The sequence below is a fragment of the Carassius gibelio genome, chromosome B22, assembly GCF_023724105.1.
Source record: "Carassius gibelio isolate Cgi1373 ecotype wild population from Czech Republic chromosome B22, carGib1.2-hapl.c, whole genome shotgun sequence".
NCBI classification, from domain to species: domain Eukaryota; kingdom Metazoa; phylum Chordata; class Actinopteri; order Cypriniformes; family Cyprinidae; genus Carassius; species Carassius gibelio.
Genome location: NC_068417.1, coordinates 31,976,369 through 32,002,081, shown reverse-complemented (window position 1 = coordinate 32,002,081; position 25,713 = coordinate 31,976,369). Strand labels below are relative to the sequence as shown.

At 38.3% G+C, this 25,713-nt stretch overlaps 2 protein-coding genes across 2 annotated transcripts; one reads left to right on the top strand and one right to left on the bottom strand.

The window, feature by feature from the left end:
- The first annotated feature begins 301 nt into the window (after window positions 1-301).
- LOC127988428 (ribonuclease inhibitor-like) lies at window positions 302-3,212 on the top strand. Its single transcript, XM_052591189.1, has 3 exons — window positions 302-665; window positions 1,250-1,423; window positions 3,167-3,212. The coding sequence occupies exons 1-3, from the start codon at window positions 508-510 to the stop codon at window positions 3,210-3,212; spliced, it is 378 nt and encodes a 125-aa protein (XP_052447149.1). The 5' UTR covers window positions 302-507.
- Window positions 3,213-7,320: 4,108 nt separating this feature from the next.
- On the bottom strand, window positions 7,321-21,038 carry LOC127988238 (interferon-induced very large GTPase 1). The gene is made up of 4 exons (XM_052590875.1): window positions 20,691-21,038; window positions 19,980-20,588; window positions 12,664-12,731; window positions 7,321-12,485 (listed from the first exon to the last, which is right to left on the bottom strand). The coding sequence occupies exons 1-4, from the start codon at window positions 20,743-20,745 to the stop codon at window positions 7,698-7,700; spliced, it is 5,520 nt and encodes a 1,839-aa protein (XP_052446835.1). The 5' UTR covers window positions 20,746-21,038; the 3' UTR covers window positions 7,321-7,697.
- Window positions 21,039-25,713: the final 4,675 nt, after the last annotated feature.

Genomic DNA, 25,713 nt, shown 5'->3' with positions numbered 1-25,713 from the left:
TCAAACCCCTCACATCTGAGAGCGCTGAACCTCAGCAGGAATCAAATAAAAAACACAGGAGTGAATTACTTGTGTGACGTACTGAAGGATTCACACTGTAAGCTCCAGAGATTGAGGTCAGTAACATTCACATACAAGAATCAAATTGCTTAAAATCACTTCAGCAGTTTAAACCAAAACACTTTATACTCAATACCCATGACTGAAGTGCCCTTGAGCAAGGCACTGAACCCCCAGTTGCTCCCTGGGCACTGGATCTATAGCTGCCCACTGCTCCGGGTGTGTGTGTGTTCATGGTGTGTTCACTTCTCACTGCTGTGTGTGTGCACTTGGATGGGTTAAATGCAGAGCACCAATTCCAAGTATGGGTTACCATACATGGCAAATGTCATGACTTTCACTTCACTTTCATATCTCATGATGAAATAAACATGATGATTATGATGTTTATAATATTTTATCTTCTTATTTTATACTTTTTCTGCATGTAGTTTAAGATACTGTGAAATGACAGATGAAGGTTGTTCTGCTGTGACTTCAGCTCTGAAATCAAACCCATCACACATAAGAGATCTGCACCTGAGTGGTAATGATCTAGAAGACTCTGGAGTGAAAACCCTCAGTGATCTACTGATGAACCCACAATGCAAGTTGGAGAAACTACGGTTAGTATCATCATACTTTACAGCAATTACAGTGTGATTAAAGTTTATTTTTTAATTTAAGACTGCTGGGTTCCTGTCACATCATTTCTAGCGCTGTACCTTCTGCCATTTGTCCATCTGAAGAAAAAATCTGAAATACTGTTAGTTAATGTGTATGTGTATCAGTAGAAACAGCATGAAGCTTGCTGAAATCTGACATCTTTGCTGTAAAACAAAGACAGAAAACAGACTAAATAAAGGAGTCTAACAAATGACAGTAGATGATTCTGACAGTTACATTTATACTGGACTAATGTAGCCGTTCACAAAATATTTTGAGCAAAATGTATATTTAGTATATTTGTATAAAATGGCTTAAATAAATTAATGTATAATATTTTCATTTTAAAAATGTGAAATAGACAATTTATACAGATTTTTTTCTGTTGTTTCTATATTGATCCTATACATTACTTTTTTTTTTTCTTTTCTTTTTTTGTGAGAACTGATCCAGACTTGAATTGTAACTAGTTTTCATGATGCATTTAACTCTCACACAAACTTAAGATGGATCTGATTCATTGTCTTTCTCTTACTGTCTTCAGTCTTTTTGGATGCAGTATTACAGAGGAACAGTGTCTCATCCTGACTACAGCTCTGAAATCAAACCCATCACACCTGAGAGATCTGAACCTCGGTGTGAATCAAATAAAAAATGCAGGAGTAATTCACTTATGTGACATACTGAAGGATCCACACTGTAAACTGGAGAGATTGAGGTCAGTAACATCCAAATACAAGAATCAAAATGCTTAAAATCACTTCAACAGTTAAACCAAATAACTTTTTACTCAATATCTCTTTGAGTTTGGGTTCACATTATATTTGTGTAAAATTCTTCACCTTAATGATTTGTTTGTAAGATAATCTCTCTTTCACTGTTTGTCTCTTTCTAGTCTATATAACTGTGGAATTACAGATGTTTCTTCTTTAACTCAGTCTTTGACAAACACAAAAGCACTGCGGTTTCTAAAAGAGCTTGATCTGAGATACAATATGATTGGAGACTCAAAGCAGCCGCTCATTGATGTGCTCCGAGACTCAAACTGCGAACTGAAGTGAGTAAACATCACTGTGATATTAAAGAGATCTTCATTTACTTCTGATGTGTGAACAAATATTTACTTTCAAATATTAGTGAAAGGTGATAATCAAATTCTCATCAAGCTTTATTGCTACGAAGGGTTTGTGTCAGAATGAAATGTAAAGTCAATTAAAATATTCAACACATAGGAGGAAAGAGAACAAAAGCACACTGTCACATCTTTGTACAGCAATACCTGCTATTATTATTTATTATCTGACGGAGTTCTTCCTGTGATAACAACTGGCTGCATGTACAGTACTGTGCCAAAGTGTCAGGCCATTATATTTTTTAGTATTCAGTATTTTTCATTAGTATTTTATTAGTAACTAGTTTGCAATTTGTCATACTGAACACAGATTTTCTTCTCTCTCTTCTATTCCTATTTTTCTCTTCTATTTTGATAGAGTTCAATCACCAAAAGATGATAAATGCTGTATATCATAGTTTGAAATTATGATGTGAGGAGCAGTAAACATGGTGAGGATCAACAGAAGAGCTTCACTACTGTGCTCACCTGGCGCCAATACAAGATGGTGGTCTCCTTGATGTGCTCTGCAGTTTTTGTGTTTTTGTTAGTTTGTCCTGTCTTTAGTTATATTCCTTCAATCAGTTTTACCAGAGACAAATTGCTGGAATCAACAGGAAACTCACACAGCGGCAGCGGGACATACTTTTACATCAAATACAATGAAAGGTGGAATACAGATGTAACCATGTTAAAGAAGATGTGCTGTTCAGATCTAGAAACACTCTTCATTAACTGCAAGCCGTTCCATTAGCCGCGATAGTTTCACTTGTTCATTCTCGTGAATTTCTACATTCCTTCACAAGCGCATGTGAGCCTGGCTTTACAGAAACTGATCAGTTCACAGAGACAGAACAGCAACAACCGGACTCTGTTTTAATAATTCTTAGGGACTTTAATAAAGCAAATCTCTCCTGTGAACATCCAAAATCCAAAAATCTTCAGTTTGCCTACAGAGCAAACAGGTCTGTGGACGATGCAGTAAACATTGGACTGCATTATGTTCTGCAACACCTAGACAGACCGGGGACTTATGTGAGGATCCTGTTTGTGGACTTCAGCTCGGCCTTTAACACTATCATCCCAAACCTCCTCCTGCCCAAACTAACTCAGCTCTCCGTGCCCACCTCCGACTGTCAGTGGATCTACAGCTTCCTGACAGACAGGCAGCAGCTAGTGAGGTTGGGAAAATACACATCCAGCACCCGTACAATCAGCACCGGAGCTCCCCAGGGCTGTGTTCTCTCCCCACTGCTCTTCTCCCTGTACACTAATGATTGCACATCTAAGGACCCCTCTGTCAAGCTCCTGAAGTTTGCAGACGACACCACACTCATCGGCCTCATTCAGGACGGTGACGAGTCCACAGCGAGAGGTTAAAGAGCTGGCTGTCTGATGCAGTCTCAACAAACTGGAGCTGAACACGCTCAAAACAGTGGAGATGATCGTGGACTTCAGGAGAAACCCCCCTGCTCTCCCCCGACTAACCATCATGAGTCATTCAGGTTCCTGGGCACCACCATCTCTCAGGACCTGAAGTGGGACAATCACATTGACTCCATCGTAAAAAAGGCCCAGCAGAGGTTGTACTTCCTTCGCCAGCTGAGGAAGTTTAACCTGCCACAGGAGCTGCTGAAACAGTTCTACTCCACCATCATTGAATCCATCCTCTGCACTTCAGTAACTGTCTGGTTCAGCTCAGCTTCTAAATCTGACCTCAGAAGACTACAGAGGGTAGTCCGGACTGCTGAGCGAATCATCAGTACAACCCTCCCTTCTATTCAAGAACTGGACTTATCCAGAGTGAGAAAAAGGGCTGGCAAAACCACTCTGGACCCCTCACATCCAACACACTCCCTCTTTGAACTGTTGCCATCTGGTCATCGCTACAGAACTCTGAGCTCCGGTACAACCAGATACCAGGAACCGCCCAACACTTGACAATAACTGTGGAGCACACAACACAATTTTTACACTCATACACTTATTTATCTAACACACATACTTTGTCTTTACTTCAGATTTGCACATTATGTTCCTCTACATACAAAACTGCCTATTGTACCTACACATTCAATTGTCAATTTGTTTATTGCTATTCCTTACTTGCTCTATATTTTTTACTCTCTTATTATCTTTTTTTGTCCTGTCGCTGTCATTCTGTTGCACTGTGGAAGCTTCTGTTACGAAAACAAATTCCTTGTATGTCTAAACACACCTAGCAATAAAGCTCATTCTGATCCTGTGTATATGAGGAGAATTAAATGTATGATAAATGTGTAAATGTGATCCATACTGGCAGAAGAGACTTCACAATGAAATAATGCAGCATGAAAGGTGATATTTAATGATTAATGTTGCTTTAATATTCAAGGAATCATTTATTATTATTATTATTTAAAGGTGAAACAGAGGAGAAAGAAGCTCAGATGACTCTTGTCTGGCTCTTCAGTCTAAGGGCTACAAATATAATACAATTTGTATTAAACTCATTCATAATGATTCAAATGTTTCTTATCATGAATATTATTGTTAAGTGCAGCACTTAAACGTATCAAAAGATTTAAAGCAAATCTACTATGTGGGATTTTAATGTAACTTAAAAAAAACCTATGTTTTAATACATAGGTTTTAACTGTAAATTTTGTTTGAAAAGTTCACCAAAGAGCGAACATTTTCTAAGAAGAAACTGTGCTGCTCTGGCTAATATATAAAGACATACATGTTTATTTAAAGGAATGTTCACACAAAAGTGTAAATTGTCTCATCTATTCTCCCTTATGTCGATCGAAACATCTACAGTGTGTTCTATGCATCTATGCTGGTTGCCAACATTCTTCAAAACAACCTTTATGTTTCACAAACAAGTCAAAGAAAGCAAGAAAAATACAGGTTTAAAATACATGAGGGGAATAGATTATATAATTTTTTATTTTTGGGTTAACTATCTCTTTAGTTAGCAGACATTTAGTTAATAAGACATTTAGCACTTTTATCTTTTTAGCACTTTTAACTTCAAAATGATTTGAAAGCAAAATTAATTTATATCATAAAAAATATCATCAACAGCTCTTAACAGAAAAGGCAGTCTGTGCAAAGCTTGTCCTACAGTATGGTATTGTACAGTTATGATTTGTACTAGTTCTAACTCTTTGGTTGTTCTGTATTTCAATAAATTTACTAGGAGGCCCAGGTGCTAAATTATTAATACACTTGAAGATTAATTTTAGTAAACATAAATTACTAAAGCTTTCAAAGCTTAATATTTTATATTTCTCCAGTATGTTACAGTGATGATAGCGGATTGGCTTTTTATCCATAATTTGTATTGCTCGATTGGAAAGTGAACCAATGTGTTTTGTTGCAGACGGAGCTGCTTGCCCCCAAACTGTCATGCAGTATGAAATATGTAAAAACACCATAGCATGCATGTACAGTAGGGCTGCCTGATTTGGTATATAGTGTCTGATTAATTTAAAACAGTTGAGATTTCTTTGTATTGTTTTAGAGATTTTCTTGATACGTTTAGTAAAATTAAGTTGAGGATCTATAACCAATCCAAGGTATGTGAATTCTTTAACAGATTGAATTTTTTTTTCATTTTGCAAGTTAATTTTAAATCTTTTATTTAGATCAAGTTTCTTAATAGAAAAACACATAGAGACTGTCTTTGTCAAATTTAGCACCAACTGCCATACATCAGCCATACATTCAGAGAGAACATCAGCAGCCAACTCTGGTGACTGAGCGGGTGCATAAAGAACTGCATCATCTGCATAGAGCTGGAAGCTATGGTTTGTGCCCTGATGAGGACACTTACAAAAAACTCAAAGCTCACGTCCTCTGGCTCTTAAATGTTTAAACTAGCAAAGCTTACATGAGTTTAGTTCAAACACAGCTATCAATGTGTGCTGTTCAGGTTTCACCTGTGTCCGCGTCTATCAGCATGGAATAAATGACTGTTCATATTCCAGCATACAGCATTCACATTGAACAAGAGTGAATGATTTGAAGAATGATCTTTTTTTTTTTTTTTAGCCTACTGGGAAGCCAGAATACGCATCCATCGACAGAGACATACATTAGGCAAACCCTGTATGTTTTATGTGTTAATTATAATAAACCATATTACAGATGTGTTTTCCCATCCCTACACCCAGTTTCTTTGGTCTCTCAAGGTATTCCTCAAGAAATTTACCCAACTATGATGAGTACCACTTCTGAGAACCCTGGACATTTAATAAGGTACAATACAGATGAAGGAGATCCAGAAGAGTTCTTTCTGTTGGATCTTCTATTCTTGTCCTCTAATGTCTAATGGCAGTGAGAACCTAGATTAAAAAAAGTATAAAGGTTTTGGAAACTTAGTTAAACCTCCACTCTAGATAGAAATGACAGAATCTGTCACTGTTGGTTGAAATAATAATAAATTGTGTGTGCACATATATATATAATATTGCGGGATTATTCAATAATTCTCAGAACAATGTGATCGTGAGATGCTATAACTAAAACAACAGGCGGGGAAAAACATAATTATTAATAAACAAAATATTGGACAATTAGAGTGACTATTACTGAGTGCAATAGCAGCATGTTTTCATTCAAGTCACAGTGGTCAGGGATATTGTCAAATGATACAAGGACACAATCTATGCAAAACATTACAGAAATTATAAAACAACCCTTCATGGAAATGGTGATCCCTGATGGCAGGGGCCTTTTTTCGGCAGGATTGTGCACCCTGCCACACTGCACAAAATGTTGGAAATGGTTTGAGGAACACAAATAAAAAGTTCATGGTGTTGACTTGGCTTTCCAATTCCACAGATCTCAATCCGATTCGAATCAGAATGAGAATCTATGGGATGTGCTGGACTAACAAATCTGATCCACGGAGGTTCTATCTAACATTTCACAGAACTTGAAAGATTTGCTCATGCCTCAATGCATCAGAGCTCTTTTGGTAGCACAAGGAGGACCTACACAATATTAGGCAGAGAGTTTTAATACTACAGCTGATCAGTGTACTTTAGATTACAACTGGGGCAGCCTTTCAGTAAAGTTGGATGTATGAGGCTACCTAAAGCATTACCAAAACTTTTCTGTCACTGTTTACAAAGATTTACTTTGTTATTCTTTACATTATACATGGCAAATACAGCTACCTAATACCACTAGGTTTTGTACCATGATATTGATCTTATACCCTCACTATACTATGGTACTGGTGCTATGGTAATAACACTTTTAACTAACCCTACTGTTGGTTGTGGCAGGGAAAATGTCCTTGTAATAAGTGTATTGTAAACTGCTTATCGTAAACAAATAAAAAAAAAATAGAAAAATTAGAAAAAATAATAAATAATAATAAAAAATATAAATTAAATGTTACATTGCAAATAAGTAATATAGACAAACATAGCTTTGACTTATCGAGAGTACTTGTATAAAGTTTTCCTACATGCTAGGCCGGGCAAATAACCAATGTCCACACAGTGATGTCTCTTTGGGTTAGGTTCCCATTTAATGAAGATAATAGAAATAACAAGAATAGTGTATCATCCACTACAGTGCAACATGGTTACATATTAAAAGCAAAAATAGTAAAAACATGATAACACAAAAATGTGCTTATTAAACTGATCACCATCCTGTGCTCTCGTCCCACCACAAAGAATATATTGTACTGTACTGGGAGGACACAGAGCTACAGGGCAAATTTGCATTTGTTTTTTGTTTTGTTTTTTACCTCTTTGGAGCTCTTATGCGATATATGGGGGGGATATATGCGATATTGCATCTCAGAGACTGCCTGTGTGAAACAGAAATTTCAAACTGTGGTCTATGAATCAGAGACCTACATGTGATATATCTTTCATTAGATATATTTATCCAAACTTGCAATAGCTTGGACTTTTGAGTACTTTCTCCATTCATATGAAATCTCAAACCACCTGTGGAATGTTTTCCCAAAGTATTCTTGTACATCTTCGTGAAATCTGTAGACAAACCACTTCCAGTAACACAGTTCAGAGAAGTCAGGGGTGATGCTCCATTTTGCATAAACATTTCCTGCTTTTCTGTATTCATTGCATGGAAACCACTGACCTGTATAGAACATTTTACCAGTTCTCACTAAAGATGTGCAAAAATCTGCACTGAGACACTCTGTCCCTTCATAACAGCATCCAGTGAGACCATTCACTCGATGGAAAGGAACACTGTGATCTCCGGTATGGTTTTCTACAGTGTTGGTGCATGTGGCTGCACAGAAGGGACACTGAACCCAGCAGCATTGACCGAGGTGATCAAACAGAATATCATCTGGTCTGTCCTTCTGTTCCAGATTGACTGGAAATGTCCTTGTGCTGAATTTATCTTGCATTTCTGATGATACTGAATCAAGCTCTACACTTATCACATCTTCTAGAAGTTTGAAATCATCAACACCTTCATGGCTCACGCCACTGAGGTCCTTTACAGAGAATATCAGCACATCTGAGAGCTGCAGTGTGAAATGATTCAGCCACTTCTGAACATCTCCATTGGTCGTGTTGACCAGTGTAGTCGCTCTATGAACCGCTTCCATGATCTTCTGGTGGAGAAGTTTATTTTTCTCCTTCATCTTGGGCCGAACACTCATTTCAAACTTATCAGTGATGTACTGACTGACTTCATCTCTGACAAAACTCTTTAAGTGGTCTCTTGGATTATTAAAGTATGTAATGTACTTGCCAAAATTCTCCTGTTCTGCCAGACACTTGAGGATGTGTTTCTCAAGTTTAGATCTGTTTCCATTGAGTGATTCACAGTTTGTTTTAATTTCATTAGTGATATCTCTGGCAGTATCTTTGTAGACACTCTTTTGAATGGGCTCCTTCAATTTCTGACAGATAATCTCACCAAAAATGGCAGTTGATGTTGCACCTTGACAGTATTTCTGAAAAATACTATAGTACTCTTCGCTCTTCTGTTCAAAGTAGAAAACAGGATCATTGGCTTCTCTGAATCTTCTGTGTTGTTCAGTTATTACCTTGTTTTCTCTCTTACAGATGGAAATGACCAAATTCATAGAAAATTCATTTGTGAACACATAGTTCCTGGAACCTTGCTCATAATCTACTACTCTTGCTTTGATATAACCTGCAAGTTCCTGAATGTAGGTTTTGTTGTAGCCCATCTTTGTAATGTTATACGACATGATCATGTTGTCTGCATGTTGGGCAATGTCATTGACTAAGGTTCTTATTTGGGTTTCATCCTCTGTAGTCAATGAGTAACCAAACTTCTCTTTAGCTGGCTTGATGGGATTTTCAGCATGTCCTGTAATAACACTGGATTTATTTAACTGAACATAATCTGAATAACTTGGTACAGAGAAAATATCCCTGCTGTCTGACCAGGAGTCTGATGGAACACTTTTATAGATATCACTGAGAAGTTGTTTCATGTCTTTTAAAACATCAATCTGTTTGACTGCAGGAGTTTCTCTGGTAATCATATTAGCACACTCTTTCCAAAAGGTATCAAACTCTTTTTTCAGGATTGCTTCATCATTTGCTTTGTCTTTAAGTTTGATTGCAAGTTCTTTGCTCTTTTCCAAGAGAGTATTTTCATGACGTGTCCTCTGAGCATCAATTTTTTTCTTTATATCTCGCTGTTGAAGAATCTCATTTAATTTCTTTTTTGTTTCTCTCACAATGCTTTCCGTTAGCTCTTTGATTTTGATGTCAAACGATGCTTTCCACTGTATCAGGGTATCTTTATCTTTGTCCTTCTCAAAGAATTCTGACATTAATCTTTCTACCTCTCCACTTTTCCCTTTTAGATTTTCTTGAAGATGACTTTCTGAAACCTCATCAATTGTTTCATTTTCTATGTTGTTGTAGAGTTTGTTCTCTATATCCAGCATAGTTCTGCGGAGACTCCAGGACCACTTGCTGTATTCAGTCTCTAGTTTTCGGTATGTTGCAATTTCCAGAGAATTTCTGAAGCTGAACACAAATCGTTCATTCAGTAAAGCCTCCCAGAGATCATCAATACGACCTTTTAGGTGTGTCAGCTGTAAGCCATCTGATTTTGATGCATGGCTTAAAAATGTTTCCTGTAACTCTTGGATGTTTTCACAGTATGGTGGGTTTGGTGGTGCCATGGGTGGGCTTCCCTCCCACAGCTGTGCAAAATATTTCACATCTTTCCGAATATCAAAATTAATGACATCACTGAAACATTGTGCATCACAGATTTCATCTTTAGCAGCAAGTTTTGTCATTTCATCAAGTGTCTCCTGCAACCGTCTCCTTCCGTCCATGTTTTTCTCTCCAGCTGTGACGTCTGAAACGTTCTGATGAACAAACACGCAGCTGGGAGACAGATTAACTTTCTTCATCCTCATGAAGGCCTGAACAACGATCTGAAGAATGTCCTGCAGCTCTGATGGGCTTTCTCCAAAGATATTTATTAATGTCAGATTACCAATACCAACAACAAATGTAGCCATTTCATTGTCCTGATGTCTTGTTGACCTTCCAGATAGTTCTAGTGCATGAAGTCCCTCAGTATCAACAACCAGAATGAAGTCAAACTTCAGATGTTCTTTCATCTCCTCTGATACTCTGACCAGCTGCATGAAAGCTCCTCTGGTGCATCTACCAGCACTGACAGCAAACTGGAGTCCAAACATGGCGTTCAGCATAGTGGATTTCCCAGAGCTCTGGATCCCTAAAACTGACAGCACAAATACTTTTTTGTCTCCCAGTTTCTGGATGAGTTCATGTAGAACAGCAGTAACCCAGACCACAGGAACATGAGCAGCATCTCCATCCATCAGCTCCACTGGAAATCCAGAGATCATCATCTCTGCTGCAAGACTCGGGAGAGAAGAAAAATCACACGGCAGGCCTTCCTTGTTCTTATCCTCTGATTTACATGATTCATAGATCTGACCGATCTCCCTCAGAATGTGCTCCAAGCCAAAAGTTGCAGCTTGAAGTTCTTTTGATATCCTATCAAGTTCTGTTTGTTCATCTGTAAAATTAGTTTTTATCTGTTCCTCGGTTATTTCATTTTTCTCTTTCAGTTTTAAAACTTCTGACCACTTTTCATCATACTTGTAATGTAGAGCAGAAAGGTCAGCTGAAGTGTATTCATCCAGGAGGATTGTGAGCCATTTAAAAAAAAATACCTTCTCATTTGGAGATTGTGAATTAATTTCTGTAATAAACAACTTCATGAAGTCACCAATGTCCAGAACATGCTGCTGTTTACGGATTTTCTTCATCTCTTGTTTTATTACATTTATTTCAATTTCTATTTCATTTCCCTCGAATCGATGTAGTTCTTTGTTCTTTTCACACCACTGATGCCACAGTTTTCCCTGACAGGGCAGAAATGACTCTTTGATTTCTGTCGGATTTTTATCCTTCAGTAAACCCATCATCTGCTGGGCTGCTTCTTTTCCTCTTCTGCAATCATGGTCATGATCCTCATCTACTCTGATACCTAACTGTTTGGACACATCTTCAAGTTTGAAAACAGAAGACGATTCTGACAGTAAGAATGAGAGGCATTTATTTATAGTTTGTATGAGCTCTTCAGATACATCTGATTGATTTCTGCCTTTTAATCCAATTTTGTATTTCCATTTTCTTGTCTCAATTACACTATATTCATCCTCTGTAAAAAGACAGATAAGTGGCTTTTTGTCCTTGTACAGGTTTTGCATCTGTGTTGCACTCTTGTCATTTCTGTCAAGTCGTGGTAGAATAACAACATTGACTGAACCCATTTCAGTGAGGATCTGCAGCTGTCTCTTATTGTTTCCTGCATCACCATGAAGGTTACAGAGCGAAATACACTGAGTAAATTTATCCGTTTCTTTCCCAGAGGGGCAGTACCAGGCGATCTCCACCACTCCATCCATCAATACTCTTGTTTTGCTGCTGCCTGGGCAATGCCTGTGGAAGAACGTGTTGTGTTTCTCATTGATCAAACTGTTCAACAGCTGAGATTTGGATAAGGACACCGAACCAAACCTGAAGAAAGACACCATTGGTGTTTCTGTCTTCCAGACAGGCTGTATTTGACTGATTTCATTTTTGGTATCTTTCATCTTCCAGCTCTTGTTTATTTGTCTGAATGTCCAGAGAGGAAACTCAATCTCTTGTGTAAATGGATCAGGAACAAGCAGAGGCAGAGCGTACTGACACTGAGACAGTTTAGTCACCATCAGCTGCTTGAGGAAACTATCAGCACAATGAAACACAGCCATCTGAACATCCATCGGGTGAATAGCATCTTTCCTGCTTATCCCTTCAGTAAACAAAGGCATTTCGCTGAAAATATCGACATCATCTTCATCTTCAAATATGTCAGTGCTTCCTTGTTGTCCATCTTGCTGTTTATTGGTCTCATTCGTTTTAATATATCTGGCTCTGTAGTTCATCATCAGTAGTTTTTGTAGGAAAGTCTGAATAAGGTCCTTCTCAGCACAAGACTCATGATACTGTAAAGAATGTGCAGTCAACTGAAGAACATCTGCAGCTCTTAGTTTACTTTGATTCTTGTTATTAAGTATTTGAAGTAGATGCTGTATGTTTTCACTGATTCCACTTCCTTTGCTTTGATTCAGTCTTGCACCATCTTCTGAATGTTTGTCCACTTTTGGCTGAGAAACAAAATAGCTCAGTTATAGAAGGTTTGTTGTGTATTAGCTTCCAAAATAAATAAAAAAGTGGAGCAAAGCGTAAAGAGTTCAAAATCATAGTAAGTAATATAAGCTGTATAACTAAAGGGTCTCTAACTTCCTGATTCTTTTTTATTTTTGCACTTCACTCAACCCATACCTCAAGTCTCTCTCCTGTCTCTTTAGTTGTGGTGAATTCCATGCTCTCCTCGGTTATTGTGGGCTGATCTTGTGAGAGAAAGGTAGAGAGAAAATTAGAATGGAATTTAATATGACATCAATTTCAAACAAATCCACAAATACATGTTCCCCTTCAAGGGAATTTGCACTGCATCCCCTAGCAGACACTTCGGGGAATGGTGCCACCATGAACGGTTTCTAAAGCACTTGTGAAACAACACAAATCCTATTGGTACACAAAAAAACAAAAAATAAAAAAAGCTCTCGCTGTGATTTGTATGCAATACATTGTGCCTTGTATTACTAAATATTTAAATAATATTCAACCTTTGGTCGTCTCAGTCTCCTCCGCTTGTCCTTCAAGGCATCTTGAAGTAAGCTAGTGTTACTGAAGTAACCATTAACATCGATACAAGTTTTTCATGTTACAGTGTGCTACAGTTTGTTGGGAGTTATTATTGTCATTCAGTAACAGAAGCTTACTTCAAGCTGCCTTGAAGGACAAGAGCTCATCTTTACAGACTGAGATGATTGAAGGTCTCAGTATCGTGGGTACCCCCCAGCCTTCGGCGGGTGATGGGGCTATGTGACAAGTGGGGCGAGGCCAAGAGCTGTAGGAGCGGAGAGAGGTTGGTGGTTGAAAGATAATGAGGGACATCTGCGCCACACACCCATTTCGAGCTTGTGAAGGGCCCGGTTCAGAACGCACAAGTCCAAGATTGGCCGTAACCCACCACTTTTCTTGGGTACAATGAAGTAAGTGCTATAAAACTCTGACTTCATATAAGCTGTAGCTACAAGCTCCATTGCATCATTCGCCAGTAGGACTAATATCTCTGGCCATAAGACAGGAGCATTTTTGTCCAGCACAGAGGTAGACTGAATGAACTTGAACTTGGGAGGATGCCAGCATGAACTGAATTGCATAGCCGAGCCTGAGACATAGCCTCCTCAAGGCGGGCCCAGTTGTCCGATGGCGAAGAGAGAGGGGGATATGAGTATAGAGGTAGTGCATCATACACTGCAACAATCAGCCTCTTAGGACCTGGAGAAAGAGCAAACTGCTCTTTTGTTGAAGGTAGTGGTTCACAATAGAAAGAAAAGCTGGATGTGCGATTACACGCACTCTTCCTAATAGAACTGCTGTGTGAGGTCGGGGTGTGCGATGCAAAGCTTTCACACCAACATTCATTGGCTTGTTTTGTTACACTTGAAGGTGATTGGGATCTAAGACGAGATCCCAAAATATCTAATGTGACCATGGTTACATGCATAGACCGAGATGTTTTTTAAACTGTAGCTGATACAGAAATCTTCTGGTGATAGTTCACCCAAAAAATAACAATCTTTTCGTTTTTTTTTAAATGAGTGAAGAATGAGCTCAGGACGACAATGACTCAGAAGCGATTGACTGCACTCTCGCTTGCTCTCCATGTTTACCATTGAAGTTAAAGTTAAAACATTGCCGTCTACAGCCGCGAGAGGGCGCTCTATGCTGATCAGTGCTCCTGTAGTCTACCACTGAAAACATATAGCGCCCTCTCGTGGCTGTAGACGGTAATGTTTTCTCTTGGTTCTTGGTTCTAAATAAATGCGACTTATAGTCCAGTGTGACTTACATATTTTTTTCCTTGTCAGGACGTATTTTTGAACTGATGCGACTTAAACTTAGGTGCGACTTATAGTCCGAAAAATACAGTAGTTGGACAAGTTAATAAATTACATTTGATTTGAGAAATCACCTTAATTATGTATGGGGGGGCATTTGAGGTATAGTGCCCAGGGGCACCACACTGTCTAAATACGGCCCTGTGCTCAAGTCTCTCTTTCCATTGACAGCTACAACAGTGCCTTTTGATTTGCCAGTTCCAGGGTTCCCCTGCTTCAGCATGGTGGTTCCCATCTCCACCATTGTAGTCAACTGCTCTGCCAACTTTGCCCTTGTGCTTTCAGCTCCATCTTCTGTTTTTGCTTTTAAATTCTTAATAAACTACTGCTAGCATGTAGATCCTTATCCCAATTTTTTTTCTGTTGTCTTTGTTGAAATGTTACCATTTAGATATATTGTTTAAATATTTATTTTAACAAAAAAATGCATTTATGCCAATATATTTTAGTCTATAATGGTATAATCTGTGAACAGTGTTAATTTGGACAGCAAATTTTTATTTAGTTTTAATCATATTGTTTTGACTAAAATGCTTTTAAGTTTTAGTCATATTTTAGTCATGTGAATTGTTTTTAGTTTTAGTATACTAAATATAATTTTACATTTAAAATTTTGGTTGACTAAATCTACAGTAAATGTTGTCTGCTAAAATCTAATGGGTTAAATTACAGTACATTTATTAAGCATTTCTCTAAAATTTCTCATTATGTAGGTGTGATATTAAGGTTTTATCATGATAAAAACGGGTTTAACTGTGGTGACGCAAAAAATGCCTTTGTTAAAATTAAATAAAACCACTTCTCATAAATAACAAGAACAAGGTTTTCTTTTAAATTAAATACCAATGGTTATATAAACTAATTGTACGTTCTTTATAGCAGCTTGTTTACCATATTCTTCATTCTTTCAAGCAGACATTTATTTATATATATGTCAGAAGAAACAGTCGAGCAACATTTGCGTTTGCCTATCGCGGGACTGCCTGGTTTCGATCTGCTCAATAGTGAGGCATGGCCAAAGCCAGTGAAAGTACTTAATTAGCTGTTTGGAAAGCATTTGTCAGAAGAAACAGTCGAGCAACATAGAAGGACAGCAGCTTGTGAGTGTTTTGTCTTGTTTTCTCATCAGACTAGTGTGTGATCGTCATTGCTAGGAAAGTTTTTGGTTTAAATTGTGTGTGTCGTACCCAGGTTAATGCGTGCTGAAAGTGGCGCTTGGTTTTGCGTTTGCCTATCGTGGGACTGCCTGGTTTCGATCTGCTAAATAGTGGGCGTGGCCAGCTGACTTCAATCACAGGTAATCAGGCTAATACAAAAGCGCTAGGTTTCACCGCGGCAGCCCTTGTGTGAATCCTCCTCGTGTGAAGACCGATGAGTGTAAAGACAATCGACTCTACCTGCGCGACTCCACCGAGCAAGGACACAGACAGGGCACTTGAGTATTGCTCTTTACTTGTTCTCAAATATTTCTTAGACTTAGTCACTATGTGCTTTTCAGATCTCTACTATCACTACTAACACTCGGAGAGCACGTTATGTACGTCGCAGGAAGGCCTGTCTGACAAACCTATGGCCTGTCCCTCTGACCTCTACTACTACGCTCTCTATTCCAGTTGGTCTCTGGAGCTGCCAGTCTGCAGTTAACAAAGCAGACTTCATTTCTTCTATTGCTACTCATTCCAGTCTCGACCTCATGGCACTGACGGAGACTTGGATCAAACCTGAAGATACTGCCACCCCTGCAGCCTCTCCACTAATTTCACTTGTTCCCACACTCCTCGTACCACTGGGAGGGGTGGAGGTACGGGTCTCCTTATATCAAAAGAATGGAAATTTGATCTTCAGCCATCATCTACAGGTACTGCTTCAATTGAATCACATGCCATTACTGTAACCCACCATTTTAAAATCCACTTTGTGGTCATTTATTGTCCCCCAGGTCAATTGGGAAATTTCTTGGAGGAGTTGGATGTGCTGCTATCAAACTTTCCAGAAGATGGTACTCCTCTGGTACTTCTTGGTGACTTCAACATCCACCTAGATAAACCCCAGGCTGCTGACTTCAAAACTCTGCTCACCTCATTTGATCTCAAGCTAGTGTCTACTACAGTGACTCACAAATCAGGCAACCAACTGGACCTCATCTACACGCGCTGTTGCTCTGTGGACAACTCTTCAGTTGCTCCACTCCACACCTCAGACCACTTCCTCATTACTGCTAACCTAGCACTTACTTCTGAAGTGCCTCACACACCAACGCAGGTCACCTTTCGACGAAACCTACGCTCCCTCTCTCCATCTCGCCTATCTTCTGTGGTTTCATCCTCGCTTCCTGCACTCTCTCAGTTTTCTGCTCTGGACACTAACAGCGCTCCATTTTAACATCTGGCTTGGACAACTTTTGCCCCCTGTTGTCTAGACCAGCACGCACCGCCCCATCTGCCCCCTGGCTCTCCGAGGTTCTCCGTGAACATCGCTCTAAACTCAGGGCTGCAGAGAGGAAATAGCAGAAATCAAGAAACCCTACCGACCTCAGTTTCTATCAGTCTCTCCTCTCTTCCTTCTCTGCAAATGTCTTCACAGCTAAAACATCCTACTACCACAACAAAATTAACAGCTGTTGTGACGCTCGGACACTCTTCAAGACTTTCTCTTCTCTTCTTAATCTGCCACCACCACCTCCTCCATCAACTCTTACAGCGGACGACTTTGCAGTTTTCTTTACAAATAAGACAAGATCCATCAGTGACCAATTCTCCACACCGCAGACTGAGGACAACTTCACAATGACCGACGCACACTCTTTCTCCTCCTTCTCCCAACTCTCAGAGATGGACGTCTCCAAACTTCTCCTGTCCAATCATCCTACTACTTGTCCACTTGATCCGATCCCCACTCACCTCCTTCAAGCGATCTCTTCTTCAGTCATACCTTCGCTTACTCACGTTATCAACTCCTCTCTTCACTCTGGAACATTTCCCTCAGCATTCAAGCAGGCTCGGGTAAGCCCACTGCTCAAGAAACCATCTCTAAATCCAGCGCTTCTTGAAAACTACAGACCGGTATCCCTTCTTCCATTCATTGCAAAGACACTTGAGCGGGCTGTGTTCAACCAGATTTCTATGTTCCTGTTACAGAACAACCTCCTGGACAGCAACCAATCTGGCTTCAAAAGTGGCCACTCAACTGAGACTGCTCTGCTATCGGTTACTAAAGCCCTGCGACTAGCAAGAGCAGCTTCAAAATCCTCGGTACTCATCTTACTGGACCTTTCTTGCTGCTTTTGACACTATTAATCACCAGATTCTCCTGTCCACCCTCAGAAAGATGGGCATCTCTGGAACAGCACTCCTGTGGGTTAAGTCCTAACTCTCTGACAGATCCTTTAGTGTGTCTTGGAGGGGTGATGTTTCAAAGTCACACCACCTTTCTACTGGGGTTCCTCAAGGCTCCGTACTTGGATCACTTCTCTTCTCCATCTACATGACATCATTAGGATCTGTCATTCAGAAGCATGGCTTTTCTTATCACTGCTATGCTGATGACACCCAACTCTACTTCTCATTCCAACCAGATGACCCGACGGTTGCTGCTCGCATTTAAGACTGTCTGAGTGACATCTCTAGCTGGATGAATGACCATCATCTTCAGCTTAACCTTACGAAGACAGAACTCCTGGTGATTCCAGCTAACCCATTGCTTCATCACAACTTCTCTATACAGCTGGGCTCATCAACCATTACTCCTTCGAGGATAGCCAGAAACCTAAGAGTTGTGATGGATCGTCAGTTAAGCTTCACAGACCACATTGCTACAACTACCCGGTCCTGCAGGTTTGCCTAAATACAACATTAGGAAGATTAGACCCTTCCTGTCAGAGCAAGCAACCCAACTTCTTGCCCAAGCTCTCGTTCTCTCCAGACTAGACTATTGTAATGCTCTCCTGGCGGGCCTTCCTGCATGTACTGTCAAGCCTCTGCAATTGATCCAGAATGCAGCAGCGAGGGTTGTCTTCAATGAGCCAAAAAAAGCTCACGTTACTCCTCTCCTCATCAGGATACCAGTAGCTGCTCGCATCAAATAGCCTACAAGACGACCACTGGCATGGCGCCAACTTACCTAAACTCATTGGTTAAATCTTATGTGCCCTCCAGAAGTTTGCAGTCTGCAAGTGAACTACGCCTTGTGGTACCATCCCAAAGAAGTTCAAAATCACTCTCACGGACCTTTTCCTGGACTGTGCCCAGCTGGTGAAATGACGCACGTCCTGATTTTGCCAAGTTCGATGTGTTCCTAGGTCAACATATTTTGTTGACCCTGGAACAACATTTTACTCCAAAAATATATTCTTAACCATATCTCTACACCTAAACCTAACCTTAACCATGAGTAATCCCTAAAATCAGAGGAAAGATAGATGAATGACACTGATTTTAAGCATACACTTCCCAAAATCTATAAACTGGTTCTTCAAATCTGATTGGTTAATCACAATGTTGTTCCAGGGTCAACAACGATGTTGTCCCAGGAACATGTCTCACTTGGTAAAATCAGGTTCTGCTGAAATGACCTCCCAATCTCAATTCGTTCGAGTCTTTACTCATTTTCAAGAAACATCTAAAGACTCATCTTTTTCGCCTGCACTTAACCAACTAACACTAGCACTTTTCCTTTTCTTGTCTTTTCATTTATAAAAAAAAAAAAAAAACCTGGCTATGTGTTCTATACTAGCCTAAAGGAGACTTGTCCTGGCACTTGTATACTGTTGTTGTTCTCTTGTTGACCTGACTGCTTCTATTGTTCTCATTTGTAAGTCGCTTTGAATAAAAGTGTCTGCTAAATGATTAAAATGTAAATGTTAAATGTAAATATAAATAAATTTAGATTAATCTTTAGGGCTACTAAAGTTTTTCAGTCAAGATCAGTGCATGATTTTCTGACTTTTTTGTTGCTTGATTAACATGAATGAATGGGACAATAGCAACTAAATTAGGCTTCTGTCCCTTTAAAAACCGAATGTACAGCTGCAATGGATGCAATGTACTGATACACGTTCTCCCTACTGTTTATGTTCACTTATTATGTAATCAACTGTGTTTACATGAATACTTGTCAAAATGTACAATTCAATATCATTTTGTGTAAATTCTCAATTCATGTGACGCGAAAGAGTAGCCCGCGCTGTGAGGCGCTTTCTGTGTGTGTATGCTTCAGTGTGTGCACATAGAAAAACTGAACAAATTAAGTTCTTGTGTTGTCAGATTTATCCATATGTCTGCTTTTCTCTTACTCCCACATATTGACATTTTTGAACGTTTTATGCAATGTGCAACAAGTGTATGTTAGCTTATGTCTCGCCCAGTTCATGCATCTAACCTACGAACCACACAGCAAATTCATTCTGAATGAATCTCTTCCCAAATCATCCCTCCCTGACATTTTCGTCTAGTTTTTATTTGTTGGCGATAATGTCAATATATTTATGTCATAGTTTTTGTCATTCCAAAAAAAAAAAATTGTTCATTATAATCACATTTTTTATAATGAAAAAAATGATTGATGAATCATTTGTTTAAATAGAGTAAAATGAAATTGTTAGGGATGTTAGGAAACCAAATCTGATCTTACTTTTTGTTATCCTGTTTTGCAGGTCTTCTCTCTCTCTTAACGCAGTATTGTACATCTCACTAGTGTAGCTCTGCTGTTTATTCTCAATAAACAGATTCTCAATTCTGTTAAGTAGATCTCTCATCTCTGACTGGCTGTTCATGTTCTTGCTACAGGTGTGATATCTTCCACCACATTTCTCAGTCAGCTGCTCCAGAGTAGAATTTTTCTTCAGATCATCTATTATAGAGTCAGACTCTTCCTCGCTCTCATAGGTGAAGAGAATCACCACAAACTGAAGAACTTCATCACCAAACACTCTCTGAAGCCACTCAAGACCCATCTTATCAGAATCTGTTAACTGGCCCAGTCGCACAACAAAGATGAAGGCGTTGATTTCATTGTCATTCACTAGTTGACCAATGAGGGGATGCGGGTTAAATGCAGTTTCATGTAAGCCAATCAGACTGATCACGGAGATGTGACATCCTGATATCTTCATCTGCAAAGGAACAATCCGGGATGCTTCTACATTTTCAATATCTGGTTGTATTTCTCCAAGTAGAATATTATCATGCTGAAACTGGGCCGCAGCAGAGTTTCCAAATAATACAATGGTAAGATTGTGATCTAGAAAAAACACACAAAACCATTCTCAGATTCATCATTACCACTGAAACATAAGAACAAGTCTCCTTCAGCAGTGCAAAAGATCAGGTGTTGTTTTCTTACCCATACCACTGAGCAATGGATCAACAGAGTCAGAAACTTGAGGGGATCCACTCATCAGATTTGGAGTTGGTCCTTTCTTCTACAATCTGTTTATTGTCCTCAAATAGAAACTGCAAATTAATTATCATGGTTTTTATATCAAGGTATGAAAAATAAATTATATAAAGAGTCTACTTCTCTAAATAGCTAATTTAATATTTAGCTTGTGTTCACCATGTGAGTGATCAAGTCATAAATCTAGAGACTTGAACTCTTCCTGTTTAAATGCAAATATTCATGGGTTTCAGTCACGTGACTTTTTTGTTGCGGCCGCCATCTTTAGGACCTTGTGTAGCCTCTCTTCGCTGATCGGAAACCAATATATATATATACTCACTTCAAGACTTTGGGCAAAATCAACCGGACAAGATGCAATGGCGTAACTCGCCAACATTGCTGCATCCAAGCCGGACTCACCAGACTCAGCCCAGTTACCCTTCTATATATACAGTACAATTATTATTTCATTTGAAATTTTGAAAGCAATTTTAAAGTCCATTAAAGAACCCGCTTGATCAAGCTAGCAGGAAATTTTATTTACATAACAAATTATTTACAAAACCATGCAATTACAGCAAAAAATAGCAGTTATACAATAAGTGTACATCAAATATTTCACATTTTGTAAAATTACCCATGCATTTAATTGAATGATTGAGGCATTTATATGTACACTTGGACAGTAACATTTGATAAATAAAGGTTTAAAACATTCAAAATGTAACATTGGTAACTGGCAAAGTGTTTGGAATTAAAAATGTTGTACTTGGTAAAATAATTTAAATAATTATTACCTAACTGTTACTTTAAATAATTTTTAAAGGTTATCATGGTTCTTGGTTGTTGCTCATTGTTGGCCATTGTGCAGCATGTCTTTTCACATCTTATAGTGAGTTCTTTGCTTGGGAGCTTTCACTTCTGCACCTGTTAAAGCGCACATAAGGCACAAGTATCTATTACTAAAGGTCGAACTGAATGCACCAAACTGAATGAAATTATATTGTTTGTAAGCAAATGTTGTTTGTGAGACTGCTTATTTATTGTTATTTACCCATTTAATTCTAGCACATTAAGTGGCTGTGTCCAGCATGACTGAAATTTAAAGTGTTTCATCCTAATTAAAGAGATAGTTTACCCTAAATTTAAATTAATTACTCCCTTTATGTCATCTACACGTGACAAACTTGTTGGTTTTGATTACCAGCATTCTACAAAGTATCTTCTTTTGAGTTGTCCTTTTGAGTTTTTAGTCAGGGGTTTAAAAAAAATGAGGGCGAATTGATGTAATAATGTAAATGATGACAGAGTTCTGGGTTCATAATACTTTTAAGTAAATAGTAGAAAGACTTTTCACTAGTCATCACTGTGCAGAAAAATAACAGTGAATGCTACAATAAAATGCTTGAAAAACACACATTCAATAGATCCATAGCTTCCTGTTTGTCAGTTTGCCTCTTCAGTTAAGATTCCCTCCAATTGTTGCAGAAAACGTTTTATTTCATAGTATAAATCAAAACTGTGATTCTGTGTTTTGTTGTAGTCAGTTAACGTGTTTTGGCAGATGTGAGCACCTGTATAAGTCTGCTTACATAGCACCTGTAAAAGATCGCAGCTACTCCAAATGATCTCAGATGTATTGATGCATATAAATTTGACTGCAGTCCATTGACATCATAGAAATCACTGCGACTAGCTTATATATTTAGTTAACTGAGATTATTTGAAAAGAGTATTCTTCTAGAATTATAATACTAATAGTACAAATAAATCCTCTTTACTCAAACATTCCTGAAGCAATTATATTCATTAAAAATTCATAAAAAAAATAATGTGGAATCTAAAAATACAAACCTTTCTCCTTGTATACACTGGACCGTCATCCTCCTCCTCTTCCTCATCTGATTGTTTGCAGATTTTAAGTGCAGCGTAAAAATTCTAGATTTAGTAGCTTTAGGTGGAGCATAACAAAAGTTTTCTCGCACGCAAATTTAACCTTTTGCAAGTTTCATTATGAACTTGCTAACTCAAATACTAGCATGCAAAAATGCATGCTTACAAAAAAATATTTAATAAAAAGAATCCCATACATCATCTCTTGGTAAATAATCCATTGTGATTTGCTGTTATAAGAGCCCAGAGCACATCTCAGCAGAATGATGGAATTACAATTATATTGGAATTACTTTGGTCCTACAAACTGAGGCCAAATTGTGATGTCACATGAAACCCATGAATAGGTTTTGATCCAGTCTATCAGAATTTGCAGTTTAAAGAAACATAGTACGATCTCTTAGTAAATCACATGACATCTTTTCTAAGAACTTAGAAACTTACCATTGAAGTTGTTTAAATCCACATCCATATAACTTGATAATTCTTAATACAATCTCAGTACAATTATTCATACTATATTGATGTTTATTTAGTCTGTAAAATATGCTATGAAACCTGGCCTAAATCTACTGACAACTTTCAAAACTTTTCCCACCAAAATTAGTTGTTAGTAGTGAACAGTGAACACTGATTCAGCAAAAATATTTTATTGTATCTAATACTTTTGATTGTTCATATTCTTTGTTTCCATCGTCTAGTCTCACAATTTATTTTTCTATTAATACTACTACCTGTGTGATGATAATGCTCTGTTAGACACCCCTGTGTTAAATTTTGTTTTACTGAATGTCATTGTACTGTATCTTTCAATTAACAGAAATAGTGCTGACAAGTTTTAAGAGTTGTGTGTCTCTTTTCTGTTATTTATTGGCCATCCATGTGCTTTTTGCCTATTTATGAGTACTGTAAATTCCTCTGTTCACATACATTTTTTTTCATCTATTGCTAGGTATACTGGCAAGCAGGGTGTGTCTGTGTCACGTGACAAAAAAAGTAAATAAGTATGTTCTCTATGGAGCCTTTTCACAAGGCTGCAATGACACATTGAACGGTCATCAGCATCGTAAATCCTCAAAAGTTTTTTAATTATTATTATGTATGTATGTTTTATTATGTATGTATTATTTTCATGTATGTAGGCTACATTTGTAACACTATTCAAGTTAACCCAACTATAAAAGACTTCAGTTGCTGAGAAACCAGGAAATGTGAAAAGAGTCCATTGTGTGAGTGAGTCTCTTTCACGAATGGCTGCATATTTGAAAGACATTTTAATCAAAACAACATTCTATGATTTGTCATATGTATCTAGAAATAAAGAAGCGCGTTATGACTTGTCATGTTTTATCAGAAACCAATTGCTGGAAAAGTCCTCTCCTCATGGTTATATCTTAACTGTATACGTCAACTTTCTTTAACTATATATACAGTCTTGTTCAAAATAATAGCAGTACAATGTGACTAACCAGAATAATCAAGGTTTTTAGTATATTTTTTATTGCTACGTGGCAAACAAGTTACCAGTAGGTTCAGTAGATTGTCAGAAAACAAACAAGACCCAGCATTCATGATATGCACGCTCTTAAGGCTGTGCAATTGGGCAATTAGTTGAAAGGGGTGTGTTCAAAAAAATAGCAGTGTCTACCTTTTGACTGTACAAACTCAAAACTATTTTGTACAAACATTTTTTTTTCTGGGATTTAGCAATCCTGTGAATCACTAAACTAATATTTAGTTGTATGACCACAGTTTTTTAAAACTGCTTGACATCTGTGTGGCATGGAGTCAACCAACTTGTGGCAGCTCTCAGCTGTTATTCCACTCCATGATTCTTTAACAACATTCCACAATTCATTCACATTTCTTGGTTTTGCTTCAGAAACAGCATTTTTGATATCACCCCACAAGTTCTCAATTGGATTAAGGTCTGGAGATTGGGCTGGCCACTCCATAACATTAATTTTGACTTTGCCCGTTTACTAGTGTGTTTTGGGTCATTGTCTTGTTGAAACAACCATTTCAAGGGCATGTCCTCTTCAGCATAGGGCAACATGACCTCTTCAAGTATTTTAACATATGCAAACTGATCCATGATCCCTGGTATGCGATAAATAGGCCCAACACCATAGTAGGAGAAACATGCCCATATCATGATGCTTGCACCTCCATGCTTCACTGTCTTCACCGTGTACTGTGGCTTGAATTCAGAGTTTGGGGGTCGTCTCACAAACTGCCTGTGGCCCTTGGACCCAAAAAGAACAATTTTACTCTCATCAGTCCACAAAATGTTCCTCCATTTCTCTTTAGGCCAGTTGATGTGTTCTTTGGCAAATTGTAACCTCTTCTGCACATGCCTTTTTTTTAACAGAGGGACTTTGCGGGGGATTCTTGAAAATAGATTAGCTTCACACAGACGTCTTCTAACTGTCACAGTACTTACAGGTAACTCCAGACTGTCTTTGATCATCCTGGAGGTGATCATTGGCTGAGCCTTTGCCATTCTGGTTATTCTTCTATCCATTTTGATGGTTGTCTTCCGTTTTCTTCCACGTCTCTCTGGTTTTGCTCTCCATTTTAAGGCATTGGAGATCATTTTAGCTGAACAGCCTATCATTTTTTGCACCTCTTTATAGGTTTTCCCCTCTCTAATCAACTTTTTAATCAAAGTACGCTGTTCTTCTGAACAATGTCTTGAACGACCCATTTTCCTCAGCTTTCAAATGCATGTTCAACAAGTGTTGGCTTCATCCTTAAATAGGGGCCACCTGATTCACACCTGTTTCTTCACAAAATTGATGACCTCAGTGATTGAATGCCACACTGCTATTTTTTTGAACACACCCCTTTTAACTAATTCAACTAATTGCCCAATTGCACAGCCTTAAGAGCATGCATATCATGAATGCTGGGTCTCATTTGTTTTCTGAGAATCTACTGAACCTACTGGTAACTTGTTTGGCACGTAGCAATAAAAAAATATACGAAAAACCTTGATTATTCTGGTTAGTCACATTGTACTGCTATTATTTTGAACAAGACTGTATATATATGGTCTCCATTGACTGCTCTAAGCACTAACAATAATATATCT

Excerpts from the sequence above, each read along its gene's own strand:
- LOC127988428 (XM_052591189.1), top strand. The coding sequence starts at position 508 with ATGACAGATGAAGGTTGTTCTGCTGTGACTTCAGCTCTGAAATCAAAC. Across the intron at positions 666-1,249 it reads TGCAAGTTGGAGAAACTACG|TCTTTTTGGATGCAGTATTA; the intron begins GTTAGTATCATC and ends TACTGTCTTCAG. Across the intron at positions 1,424-3,166 it reads TGTAAACTGGAGAGATTGAG|GACGGTGACGAGTCCACAGC; the intron begins GTCAGTAACATC and ends GGCCTCATTCAG.
- LOC127988238 (XM_052590875.1), bottom strand. The coding sequence starts at position 20,745 with ATGAGTGGATCCCCTCAAGTTTCTGACTCTGTTGATCCATTGCTCAGT. Across the intron at positions 20,589-20,690 it reads TCCATTGCTCAGTGGTATGG|ATCACAATCTTACCATTGTA; the intron begins GTAAGAAAACAA and ends TGTTTTTTCTAG. Across the intron at positions 12,732-19,979 it reads GCAAAACAGGATAACAAAAA|ATCAGCCCACAATAACCGAG; the intron begins GTAAGATCAGAT and ends TTCTCTCACAAG.